Consider the following 13,490-nt stretch of genomic DNA (forward strand, 5'->3'; position numbering starts at 1 on the left):
AATGCAGCCTTACCTGCTTTTTCCTTGCACAGCTTCTGAAACAGCATCTGTAAGAAAGTGATTTTTCTTTAATAATGGTACATTTTTTCCTTCAAATAAATTGCACGTTTCAAGATGACAGTCGATGTAATTATTAATTGTCACTACCTTACACAAAGCATAAAATCCATAGATCAATAAAAATCATGCAGAATAGCTAGTTTTGCTTGCTAATGACAACCTGGTACCCATTCTCAAATCAGGTTCACCTGTCTCACAGTGAGTGAGTCTAGGAGCATACTCTACAAGCAGAGTATGTGCTACAAGGATACATAAGGTACAACACACTGGAACATGCCTGAAAGGGTCTTTCAATGCTGGTGGGGCTCAGGGAGCAGACAGGCTGCTAAAAGGTTGTGTAGGCAGCCCTACTGATGGGCAAGAAACAGGATACTGTGACTTGGAAAGGTAGATGCCTGGTTCCTGTTCACCTGTGACCAAGAGAGGGTTGCTCTGCCTGAGGTCGTGGGCAAACTGATCTGCCACGTTGTTTTCTTCATATTTTTCACCTTGCTGCTTTGGGTTTGCCACTGTAAATGAAAGGGGTGCCATTAACACCACACTTGGATGCACCTCTTGGTCCATTACTTTTCTCTTTAATAGCTTTCAGTGCCCAAATGAGGAGGTTGTTGACAGTGATTAAATGCATTTCCTTTCATAGATCCATCCATTGTCTCAGCAATGCAGGCTGTAAATGAAACTAGCATAATAGGTGAAACTGCACCTAATTTTTTTTTTTAAATTAAACAGAAGGGTGAACTGATTCCTCCAGGTACCAATGTGAAAAGCCCAATATGCAGACAGCTGAAAAGACAGACACTCCTGTGCCTTGCAGTGATACACCCTGTTCCTGTTATCTGTTTGTCCCCACATGGGCAACCATCTGCACCTTTCCATTAGATGCACCAAGTGCGCCTTTATCTCTTCAGTCAATATTGCTTCTGCAGCCTTGATAGGAATCTGTCTATAAAAACATGCTTTTTATTTACCTTTTATTTAATGAAGAATTTTACTGAGATATTGAAAAATTCCTCCTCTGAGCATGGAACCAAATTGATTAGGCATCGCTCTTAATAATAGGGAAAGCACAGCTAGGCTACAGTTTTTTGCCTTCTGCAAGGCAATTTCATTCTAAAAGAGCCTCTTGCTCCATTGCAAGGTCTGCCTGAGCAGCAGCTGAAGCTGACCTATCTTTAGCCAGCAGGGATTAAGTGGAGTGGTCACTTCTGATGGGAAGATAATGAGTGGCTGAGTCCAAATCAGGTTTCATTAGTGGCCAAGCATCTCATTTCCACAGAGAAGTAGGAAATTCAGGCATGGGCTGTGTCAATTGGCAAGGGACAGGCAGGTCCCACATGAGTGTGCCAGGTTTTTGGGATGCCTTTCGGAATGAGGCATATCATATTGTCTCTCAGTCTTCAGTGAGCTGCAGTGTTGTTTATCACCCCGCCTGGGGACAGGCACCTGATTTTTAGAATCACAACTCTGGCATAAGCCTGGTTGATACCTAAATTGCTATACTGAATCTTTGGATAAGCACTTCTTAAAGAATTCATAAATGATACATGAATCGAAAATAAATATGTCAGTCCTTCATGGATAACTGGTTTGTGTGTTCTAGTGCTGCCAGGACACCAGCTATTAAAAACACACTCAGGCTATGTTAACTTCCAAGATCTTTTTAGGATGCCATACAAAAAAGGATGCAAATTATTGCTGGAACAATCTCAAGAGGCAAAAGAAAGCTGCCAACTAAAAGTGATTTATGGAAATTATAATGCACTGTATAACTGATTGTGTAACAAAATCCATTTATTGGAGGACTAGCAACCCGTCTGAACAGCATGGCACCAGCTAATCAAATATATAGAAACCATAGACCAAGAGAATACAACTCTAGCCAAAAGACTGCTGCAGCACCTGCTGCTATGAATAATACAGAAATCATTTGCGTACAACTCCAGCTGTAACAATTTTGCAAGTGGAAGTGTCAAACAGAAGCCAAAGATAAACTCTGCTGATATAGCCATGTTTTATTTGCTGAAGCATGTAAACCAGTCCACAGAAACTAGAAACGTTTAAATGCTGGGTCCATTCCTCCCCCTCAGCAGTCCCGTGTGTCAACAGGGCCATCCCACGTTCACCTCTGTGAGCAAAGGTCTCCAAAAGCTTGCCTGGACAGTGTCACCCTGTGCTCCATGATCAGAGCAGGATGTGCCTGTGACATAAATGAGGCAACTGTACTCTTAGTGTCAGTGCAGGCACCTTAAGAAAGGCTGTAGGTCTGTTGGTGGGAGAAAAAAGGACATGTTGCATTTATAAAGAACCTGACATGGCCTCAAGTTTCACCAGGGGAAGTTTTGATTGTATTTTAAGAAAAACTTCTTCACAGAAATCACTGCCAAACATTGAGACAGGCTGTTTGTTCAGGGAAGGGTGGAGTCACCATCCCTGGAGGTATTTAGAAGATGTGTAGATGCAGATGTGGCACTGAGGGACATGGTTAAATGGTGGACTTGACAGTGTTACGTTAGTGGCTGGACTTGGTGATTTTTGAGGTCTTATACAACCTAAATGATTCAATGATTCTGTGATTCTCTTGAAAGGCATTCTGTGTGGAAACAAATTACTCAAATGAACTCCTCAGATGAAGTGGAAGTGAAGGTAGAAGCAAAACACCAGCATTATAAAGTCAACAAGGAAAATAAACATACACATCAGAAAACTGTTCCTCTGAGGTATCCATAATCTTTCATGTCTATAAGTGATCAGGGCATGGAACTCATCAAACTGGATTCAATTACTTAATAACATCCCAGAAACATTATTGTCACATAAAAGCTTTTTTTTTTCTGACACAGATTTTGAAATGGTTGACTTGAACAACTTCAAAACCATTTTAATTTGCATCAGCACAGGGATTCTGTAATGCCAGCCAATCCTGTAATATCATACACCATTTCAAAGAAAAAAAAGACCATTTTGCATCCACATCTTTTGCTTCCCTCTTCCCCATCAACCTCTATTAGTTGTTAGCTCCTTTATGCTCCCATTTCAAATATGCCCTTATCTTCCACTAATATTTCTGAATACCTGTCAAACTGTCATCATTCACTCTCAGGAAATCACACCCTCCAAAAAAAAAAAAAAAGGTAATTAGCGATTAGCATATCTGTTCAGCATGCAAATATCTCTTCTAGACATTTAATAAAAAAGCCAGAGAATTTATTCAACATAGATATGGTATCAGAAATATCCTTGCTATCAAATAAACCCTGGCATTTGGACAGGGCTACTTTACATCTGCTGTTAATAAAAATGGCTTTGAATTCTGTAAGCTTATGTTCTGCAGTGAGCAACTGGCAGCAGCACTCTGAAACATGACACTCCATGCAGAGGAAAAAGGATAAATCTGTATGACTTCCTACTGGTTCACTGATACTGAAGGAAAGCACTCTAAACTGAAAAAAGTCCTGCAAAGTATAAAGACTGAAAATCATGCTGGTTCTTCATTCTAGCAATTTAATGACCTGCCAGGTTTTAATTAGAGTGACATATAGGCAGTTTTAAAGGAGGAAAACAGCCATCCACATGCAAAGCTCAATCATCTGTGTAGCGGGTTTATTAGCTACTTTTGGAAAGATGTTTACAGAGGAAAGAAAATCCTAGTTACTACTTCAAAATAAAATTCTACTGCCCAAAAAGGGAAGTAATATGATACTCAGCAATGTTACCCTTAACTTGAAGTTACCTGGCCCCTGCAATGAGATCTTCAATCTGGAAGACACTTGCAAGTTCCCTAGAGCATGTTAGTCAGCTGAGAATAATGGTAATACTGAAGCTGTTCCACAGAAAATACTGTTGAGATTGCTGTGTCAGAAATTTGATTTCTCTCAGACTTGGCACCCATCTTTGGTACTGCGTTGAAACGGCTGCTGGATTTTCACGCTTAAGATGCATCTTCAAAGGCTGACAACAGAGCTCATAATTTTCCCTTCAAATACAACCACTGCAGAGGTGTTTATTAGAGACCACACTTGATATACGACCTGAGTTCTATTAAAGAATTTCCCCTTGTGGCATGGAAGACAGATCTTGGTTGGATGTGATTCTGCCTCATACCTGTTGCAACACAACATGTTGGCCTCCTCATCAGGTTAGAAAGCAGGGGGAAGGTGAAATTCTCAATTTCTTCCATTGAACCTGAGCTACTGTGCTGCAAACTATTCATGGTGGGGTCAAAGAAGTTTAAACAGTTCCCCATTCTGCAGTCAAACAAGTCTTCTTGCTTGTTCACAAGAAGAGTGACCAGCAGCTCAAGGGAGGTGATTCTGCCCCTCTACTCCACTTTCATGAGACCCCACTGGGCGTGCTGCATCCAGCTCTGGGGGCTCCAGCACAGAAAAAGCATGGAATGGACCCAAAGGAGGGCCACAAAATGATCAGAGGGCAGAAACAATTCTCATATGAAGACAGGCTGAGAGAGTTGGAGAAGAGTAGGGTCTGGGGAGACCTCACTGCAGCCTTTCACATGGGCCACCAGTTTGTGGGAACCCTGATTAATTTTCCTGAGGTCATGGAGCCCTTTCAGTACCTACAGGGGGGTTTCAAGCTTCTGTAATAATTCAGAGGACACAGACATGTCTTTAGAAAACCCTCAACTTAATATTCTGAGCTGTATTCTAAAAAGTTAAAACTGTAAATATTGCCTAGAGATATTAAAGCATATTTAATAATTGTGCACAGCTGTTAAAAGATACAATGAAATTTTGAAAATTATTTTCCCTCTTTTAGTATTTTAGTTGGCAAAATTACCCTCACTCACAACTTTTAAAATGCATTTCACTTTAGTCTAAATATTTATTATATTTTGCACCAAGATCAGTGCTGGTTCAAAAAACTGTCATAGAAAGAAAGAGTTATTAAATTGCTTTTTCCTCTTTGCTACAAATATGTATCTATTTTGCTTATTGATAGACGTTTAGAAAATAATGTGACTTATGGCTGCTGATTTGAAAGCTTTGATCAAATAGAAAACTGCCTGGAAACTATTTTAAAGTGTAAAGTTTTTGAACAGCATTATAAAAAAAAAGGTTTACAATATGTGGAGCAGGGCAATAATAAAGTATACAAAAATTAAAGCCATTGCAACAATGTTCCAAGTGAGATTAGAAGAAAACGAGCTACAAGACTAACAGTAAAGCAACATGCATTTCAGTAAGTGTAATAATTTATCATACTTATCTAAAAGAATTTATTATATCAACAGACCAGGGAGATTTCGCCTCTGGCAGATGCTAATATGATTTCCAAATGTTAAGCAATTACAGCCCAGGGGGTTATAACCAATTTTTTATTGAGGAAGATTCAGTTCCAACACATGAGGTGCAGCCACTTGTAGTAAGGGCTAGGGTGTGCCTCCATGGTATTTTTTTACTATATTAAACCGTTTCAATTGCTCATTTTGCCATCAGATTGGATGATACCATTCATCCCTGTGACTCAGCTGGCCATGCCTATCTTGCACCAGCACTAGCACTCATCTTGACAAATGAGAATCAAAAGCAGCAGAACATTAATTTTATCACCAGTTTCTGCTGTTTAATTTGTTGCTTTCATCACAAGAGCTCCATTACAGCTCCACTTCCTCTGTCTCACATGTTGCTCTAATGCAAGCACTTTGTTTAATACTCTGTAATCTCTTGGGTTTTTTGCTGTCATTCACTCTGTATTACCTTTGCTTTTCCTATGATTTTCCCTGTGGAATAAAATGACTGTGTTTGCTATTCTATGGTCTTGAAGACTGAACTGCCTGATCTCCTAAAATTGGCCCCAGTACTACTAGTGGAAGTCTGAACATGAAAAATTTCCCATTATTTAATGGCTAGCAAAAAGCCTCCACGTTGACAATGTTGACAACAGCCTCTTTGTTGCTGACTATGCTGCACCACATATGCAGGTATGGTCAGATACCACCATTTACTTTAGGGTAAAAAAAATGGTAAAATGGTGCAGTAGTTTGCAACTGATCCACAAATCCCACAGAAGGATAAGAACAATAGTATGGGAATCAGCAGAAACGATATTTTGGAGCTTGCAACTATTGAGGACATTTTCCACCTCTTTTTCCATTTAAAAATTAAATTGACATAACTTTTCAACAGAGAATTTGAATTATCAAATAAAAAAGCAAATTGTTAAAAGGTTTCATTTTGATAGCTTTGAAGGAAAAATACTTTTTGTGTTGAAAATGTGTTTAATATTTAACTCATTGTATTTCATTACATAAGAAATTTGCAAAGCTTGGTCTTGAATCATATAAGAAAATTTTACAAACTGGCAAAGCATTTCACAGAACAGAAGTATGTTTCTACCAGTATTTGTATTTGAAACCATGAAAAAAGGGCACCAAGGTATCTTAAGTTCAGATAGCTTCTTCACCTTCAAGGATTTTATTATACCTGTGATTTTAGAGGTCACTGGAATTAATTTAGAAAATAGCTCTGAACAGGTAAAATTATTTTTTTTAGTATTATTTTGGAGATGTAGATATTTAAAACTCCAGAATGTTACTTTGCTGTAATATATCCATGGTAATTTTGTTAAATTTTCAGGGATTCTATACTGTGCTCATGGAAGTTCATGTTCTAACCAAAGCAAGCCGTGAGAACAGCTTCTCTGTTGTCACTATTTTGCCCTTTGTGGCCAGCTGGATACACCTGAGAGACAGACCACAGATGTTTTACTGCAGAAACAGGAGTCCCTCAGCCCTTCAAGGTGACCAGGGCAGCCAAACAGGTCTGGTTCCACCTGGTGTAAAGTGGTGATTGACCCCCATTCTCTTTCACTTACACAAACTCTCAATAGCACTTCCCACTTTTGTGCTTTTAGATATGCTTTAATAATAGCCAATATGTTAAAATCTAATTAAAATCTAACCTGACACTTGGGTATTATGTTCTTGCAAAGCAGGTACAGGCAATCTCAAGAGTTTAGCCAAGGAAACAGCTTGTGGAATATGTATACACTTTTTGTTTGCATGGTGTTCTAAATGTTCAGTTCATCGTGCCCAATTCCCAACACCCATCCTTTAAGGATCACTTCCTTACAGGATACACAGTTCTGCCACATCTCAGTAAATTTCATCCCGATAAAATCAAACAATGTCCTCTTCATTATGCTTTTACCTCTACCACATCCCAGAAGCACTGAACTCTCAACTCTGCAGCAGGACTAACATCAACATGCTCAGAACTGTGCAAATAACAATTAGTGCTCAGTCCTCTGCTAAGATAACCAGCCATGCTTCTGTATAAACAAAAACATGAATAAAAACTGGAGATAATGTAGGTGTCACAACATATGCTTGGGGATCAGGTGGAAATGTGATGGGGTGGAGGTGGGAGGAAGAAAGACAAATAAGAAGAGCAATGACTGCCAAACGGAGATGAACAAAAGTGAGAGGCCAGAGAAGCCCCTGCTTTTTACAATCCTGGAACAACACAGTGAGTCACACATTGCTATCATTTTTACCCTCTTGAGTAGGAAGAAGTGTTGTATCTATTTTAAAGATAGAATGAAGTGGGAAAGGTACAAGAGGTCACATAACAACAAAGAGAGGCATGAAAGCTGGGGACTGCTATCCTGCTCTGGGAAATGAGTGACTGCTAAAGCAAACAGCAGTTAGCAGTAATCCATGGCAGAACATGAAAACCAAGCCCTACGAGCTCTGGCTACAGCTGTGGTGTTATTTTAGTTTGGCCCAGAGCGGTACTTAGCTGGGAATGAACTTCAGACTGCCATTAGCAGCAGCTTGTTTGTTTTCACTACTGAGTGTCCACAGAAATGTTTCATGATGGCTAGGCTCTAAGTGGATATCAGGTATTCTCCTTCACAGTCAATAAAACTCATCATTGTAATTTAGTCTTAAACAAAAATGCACTTTTCCCAGTAAACTGATGTATTAGCCATCAGTTAAAATCTTGGTCAACTTTTTAGGTCTCTTGAGGAAAACCAACACAGGTTTGTGTAGTGGTCATATTTCAGTAAAAGGTAAAGCAGGGATAAGTGAAGTGAATTGTTTTATTCCAAAGAGTTACTGAAAATACAGAAGCTGTGCACAGCAGACAAGCTGTGGCCAACTTTGTGAGAGCACCTGTGGAAAATGTTAGGCAGCATCTCTGCCCGTTCTGGCATCCCAGCAAGGGCTGATGCCCTTAGGAGAAACAGACATTCTGATTGTTTTGTATCTTGTAATTTATAAATTTTAGTCGTTATAGAACATTTTAGTACTGGAAACCTGCTGTAAATCCTTTTCAATCTGTGATAATTTTTTTTTTTGTTTGCCTCTGTGGTTTTGTCTCTGTTTATCAGAGCTGTTTTGCCGGATTTAAAGAAAAACCTTTTCCCATGCAAATGACATAGTTTCCCTTTGGGAGGTTTCATAGTTCTGCCTTTCTAAGAAAGAACAGAATACCTTCCAGTGTACCAGCACCAGGTTAGAGGATGTCACCTACCTCACCACCTTCACAGCAAACACACACAAGATGTGTCAGAAATGACAACTCCACTGCAAATTCCGGTGGAGCCCATAGGAAAACCAACACTTGTGGTGTGCATTGACTTCTGTTGTTTATTTTCAAAATGAACACTTCCACCCATATAAATAAAGGACAGTGCACTTTTGTTTTAGTTGAAAAGTTAATATTTTCATAGAAAAGCATACATTTCCCTCTACAGTGGGGTTCACTGCCAGCAAATGCCCAGGTGCAATTCAGATAACTGCCATGTGAACACTTAAACAACTTCAAAGCCCTGTGTTCCCAGATGTTTGCCTTACTTTTTGCCTTATCTGCCAAGATTATGCACATGGTGAGAAAAGTAGGGTGAAATTATGCTGCATCAGGAGTTGAGAACTCTTTATGCACATATGAACTAAGAACAAGAGGGCTGCAGTGCACCAAAAGACAAACAGATATGTATGGTTTGAAATTATTTAGACATGGCATGCTCAATGTTAATACCATGCTTAAATCCATTTTTTAAAATACACTAACAGTGGTGGTGGGCTGCATTTGACTCAACACACTCTGCAGAAAACGGATCTAGAAGTCTTCTCTACAACATACGCATCATGCACCCTAACCACTCCCTCTTCCCCTCCCCAGGTAAGCATATGCACACATATATAGACACACACAATTTAGAGATATATATATATGTGTGTGTGTGCCTCTGATTCACCCACCTTTCCTATCTTTTCCCTGCAAAAATTGCCGAGGTTGTAAGAGAGCATAAATTTGTGTGCTCACATACTGAAGGGGCTGCTGCCTTAATCTGTGACCTCCAGCAAGTCAGTGCAGCACTGACTGAACAAAGAAACAAATGTTCTTCAGCTAGTCATGAACATCTCCACTGCTACAGTGACCCTTGGATTAGTGCTAGCCAGAGCAAACCCTTAAGCAGCTTGGTCTCTAACTTCTGCAGCTATATCACTCCCTAATACACAAGTCTAACTGCAAGTCAGAGATGTTACAGTTTCCACACCCACAACCATATTTTATAATTTATAATTTACTGTCTTACAGACATCACAAAATGTCTGTACAGAAGCATTGACCTTGACTTTTCTCTGTCATATCATGTTTAAAGTCATTGGCAAAAGTCATGATGAGGTACTTAGTCATGTGCATGCATCCTTCTCTGACAACAGGAGACAGCAGAAATTTGTTAGGGACTAGCTCAAATTTCCCCTCCTTGTGCCCTATCCTCCTCACCTCCCCACCCCCCATTCCTGCATAGCCTAAAGCAGATTCAAACTCATTTCAATATATGAAGTACTGGCTAAAGCTATTTAAAAGCAAATAAATAAAAAAAAAAAACACACAACAAAAATACAAAACAAAAAAAAGCACTTAAGTTCTTGAAAAGGAGTAAAATAACTGCACTACCACAGAGGGGTTATAAAATTGGCATGTATTACTTCTCAGCTGTCATGGACAGTCAAAACAAATATATTCACAGAAATATCTCCATACCTTGTACTCCTATAGGAAGAACTGTTTTTATGCTTCTCTGCAATGCAGACAAACAATAATTTCTGTTCCTTTTTTTTTTTTTTGTAGCTAAGCACCATGACCTTCCTAGAAATATTCAAGGATCCTTTAACGGAAAACTCCATAATCTCTTCACTGTGTTACTGTTCTCCATAGCTCAGAATGATTCTTAAATGTAATAAACTGAACTTGAAATTATAGAATTATAAAATGTGGTATTAGGCAAGTTTCAGACAATTGAAATAAAAAGAAAATTTTCATAGCATTTCTTAACATTTATGACATGTTTGTTGAACAATTTTTATACCACTCATGTGCACATCATGGACTACAACTAAAGGCTGATGGAATTAATGGAGATTTTTCTATCACATACCTTTACCTTTTTGTCCTTAATCACTGTGAGACAAATATCATCATTCTCTGTTTTTTGTTGTGTAATTCAAATTAATGGCCACTACCTAATTTTTTTTTTTTTTACAGTTAGATTTAAGGCACTATTAGTCTTTCAAAAAGCACTGATTTTACAAAAAAACATCACTGCTACAGCTGATCTTAAATCAAAGTAGGTCTGATTTATATCAGACCTACAAGTCAGGTCCAACAAAAATAAACTTTTAAAGTGAAAATTATTGTGTCAACAAATGAGAAATTTGAAAAAACTCCATAGTAAAGGGTGCATCTAGTGATCCACATATATTTTCTGTCCAGTTTTATTCACTCAGTCACAGCAACTAAAAATAATGCCAACTCATGACACAACATCTGAGATCAGAAAGCAGTTATTGCTACTCTGTTTCAAAAAGTTACCTTCTAATTGATGTATTCGAATGTTCCAAGCAAAAAAAAATAGAATGGAAACATTTGAAAAGGGCTTCTCAGTGGGCAAAACATACTAATTAAGGCAAGAAAGGATTTTCAGCTAGGAAGCTCTTTGCTCTTTGGCTAGACTTCTGGACTATTGTCAGAATGCACATCTGCAACAACCTTGGTGATAGCAGCTGCTGAAAAACTGGATGCTGAGATGTCTCTCTAGCTTTACAGCTTGAATTCTGTTTCAGCATGGAAATGCCCATTTGATTAGTAATTGTTTTATTAATTATTGAGGGAAGTGAAGGCTGGTCTCTCAAAGTCTCATGGCTGTAAGATGAGCCAGTTCCCCATTCCTTGGGACCTCCATGTGGTCTGTACAAGGAACAATAGCTCTGAGTTATTGAGAGACTCAGTTTGCTCTGTTATGGGACAGATTTCCTACACAAATCCTTTCTCCAGAAGCTGGAGCAATCATTTTGCACTTCATGGTGTAATGACATGAGAACAAAGGAGAGATGCCACATTACAGTCATTCTGCTGCCTGTGCTACAATTCAGTGACATGTATCTGAGGACTTGTCCCTACTGCACTAGGAGTAAGACAGGACTTTTACATAACTATAAGTAGATCTTTAGCCAGATAAGCATGTAAATTCATGTATGTAAATTAATGCAAATGAGTTTCCAAAATTTGCTGACCTCTTGACATCTTATGGAAAAAAGTTCAAGGGCTTTCTCCCAGGATTAGCTGTACCTCAGAACTGGAGGCTAGGTCCTGGTTTAATCTAGGACCTACAAGACTCACGAGAGCTTGAAGGAGACCATCAAATACATAGAACCTTGCAATGAGCTGCTAGAGTTAATTATAGAATATCTGGAATTTCTATCTGCTTATTATGTAACTTCAAATGTTTCATCCTTTGCAGCAATATCTGGGGCTTCATGGCCACTTCACATTCAGAGCCCTCCAGTGTCTTAGGCTGTCTTTAAAACCCATTTATCACTAGAAATACCTACTAATATTTTACAGCTGATGAAAAGAAGAAAAAAATCAATTGAAACATTAATGTTTACACCACGCCAAACAGGACAGTATCAAAACAGACTCAACAACATACTTTATGACAGCATATTTTAGCTCACCAAATATAACAGCCAGTGTCAAGCCTCCTTATCATCTACATGATTAAAGAATGAGAATATGTAACTCTAGGCAGATGATTTAAGAAAGGAGAAGAAGCCTTACATATTAATCGACTGTGAGATTAAGGAACTATCATTATTTCAATTTCTTTCTATTTCAGAATCTTTGTACCCCTTTAGTCTGAACTCATAGCTATACAAACCCAAACAGGCAGCAAATGCTGGGTGTATATAGCACCATGATGCACTACCTGGAGTTCCTCCAGTTTTCATGCTAAACATTCTTATGGCTCCTTATAGATAAAAGTCTGATTTCTTGCTGCATTTTTTCCATGATGTATTGCAATGTTCACCTTCATTCTATATCAAGTCTAATATAATAATATCTAATCTTGGGCAAGACTAAGCTCTCTCTTGACTAAAATACATTCCAGCATGAACCTTTTTATTTTAGTAAATAATCAGACAATGACATTTCTATGGTGACTTTTATTTTAAAGAGTTCTGAAGGAAAGAAAGAGACACTCAAACTACCTTCTGCACAAGGGCTTTTCCACATTTGGTACCAGAATGTACCCACCTCTCTTATCTCCAGAAGTTTTAGAGTTTTTTATCCTGTGTTGTAAATTTTCAGTACACTAACTGTCAGCTTTTTGCAAGTCACAGTGTTTTGGAGCACATATTGAGAGCTTTATCCATATGAGATTAAAGTAAAAATTCAAGATAGCAACACAGAGAATGCAGCAATTTACCATTTATGTAGTGTTATGTTATTTTATTGCTTACATTACAAAGTGCCTCACATTCAGGATTCAACCAGAAATAAGGCCACTTTTTTATGGGAACACACAATATATGAAAAACTAGGTCAAACCCCTGCATATGTATAGGATCAAAGGATCATCCTTGGATTGAAGACCTCACAGCCTAGCTTAGACTTTCATTCTAGATGCTACACCAAATGTGACATTTTGCGAGGGGAACACTCATTGCTCAGTTGTGTGCTTATTCTCAAAAGTGCAATCCAATCTTGGATATTGAGAGGATGGAGAAGAAAAAGGTCTAGTCAGGCACTTGTGCTCCAGAGAGGACAAGGAACCCAGAAACCCCCAGAGCTCAGCCAGCTGTAGATTGCTATGCCAAGATTGCAGCTGTACTTAGGCCTCTCAAGAACTGTGGTTTTCACCACTGCAAGGATCTCAAGTCCCTGAATGTCTCTCAATTCCCTGAACCTCCAGGTGGGAGCTGGGGGGGTGAAGTCTCTCCCACTATAATAGATAAAGGAGGTTGAGGACCACTTCATGAAGCTGAATAGTCAAAAGCTCATGGGATTTGATGATAAGCATCCCAGGATTCTGAAGAAGCTGGCGGATGTTGTTGCCAAGCCACTCTCCATCAAATTTGAAAAAGCATGCCAGTCAGGCAGAGTCCATGGTCACTG

At 38.8% G+C, this 13,490-nt stretch overlaps 1 protein-coding gene across 3 annotated transcripts in view; it reads right to left on the reverse strand.

Annotated features, from left to right (window-relative positions):
* STARD13 (StAR related lipid transfer domain containing 13) overlaps nucleotides 1–13,490 on the reverse strand; it is a 303,442-nt gene that overhangs the window by 172,185 nt on the left and 117,767 nt on the right. For all 3 annotated transcript variants that reach the window (XM_068181983.1, XM_068181984.1, XM_068181985.1), the window contains one exon: nucleotides 14–47. In XM_068181983.1, coding sequence (XP_068038084.1) covers nucleotides 14–47 — 34 coding nt within the window. The remainder of the gene's footprint in view (nucleotides 1–13; nucleotides 48–13,490) is intronic.

This window comes from Anomalospiza imberbis, chromosome 2, assembly GCF_031753505.1.
Source record: "Anomalospiza imberbis isolate Cuckoo-Finch-1a 21T00152 chromosome 2, ASM3175350v1, whole genome shotgun sequence".
Taxonomy (NCBI): domain Eukaryota; kingdom Metazoa; phylum Chordata; class Aves; order Passeriformes; family Viduidae; genus Anomalospiza; species Anomalospiza imberbis.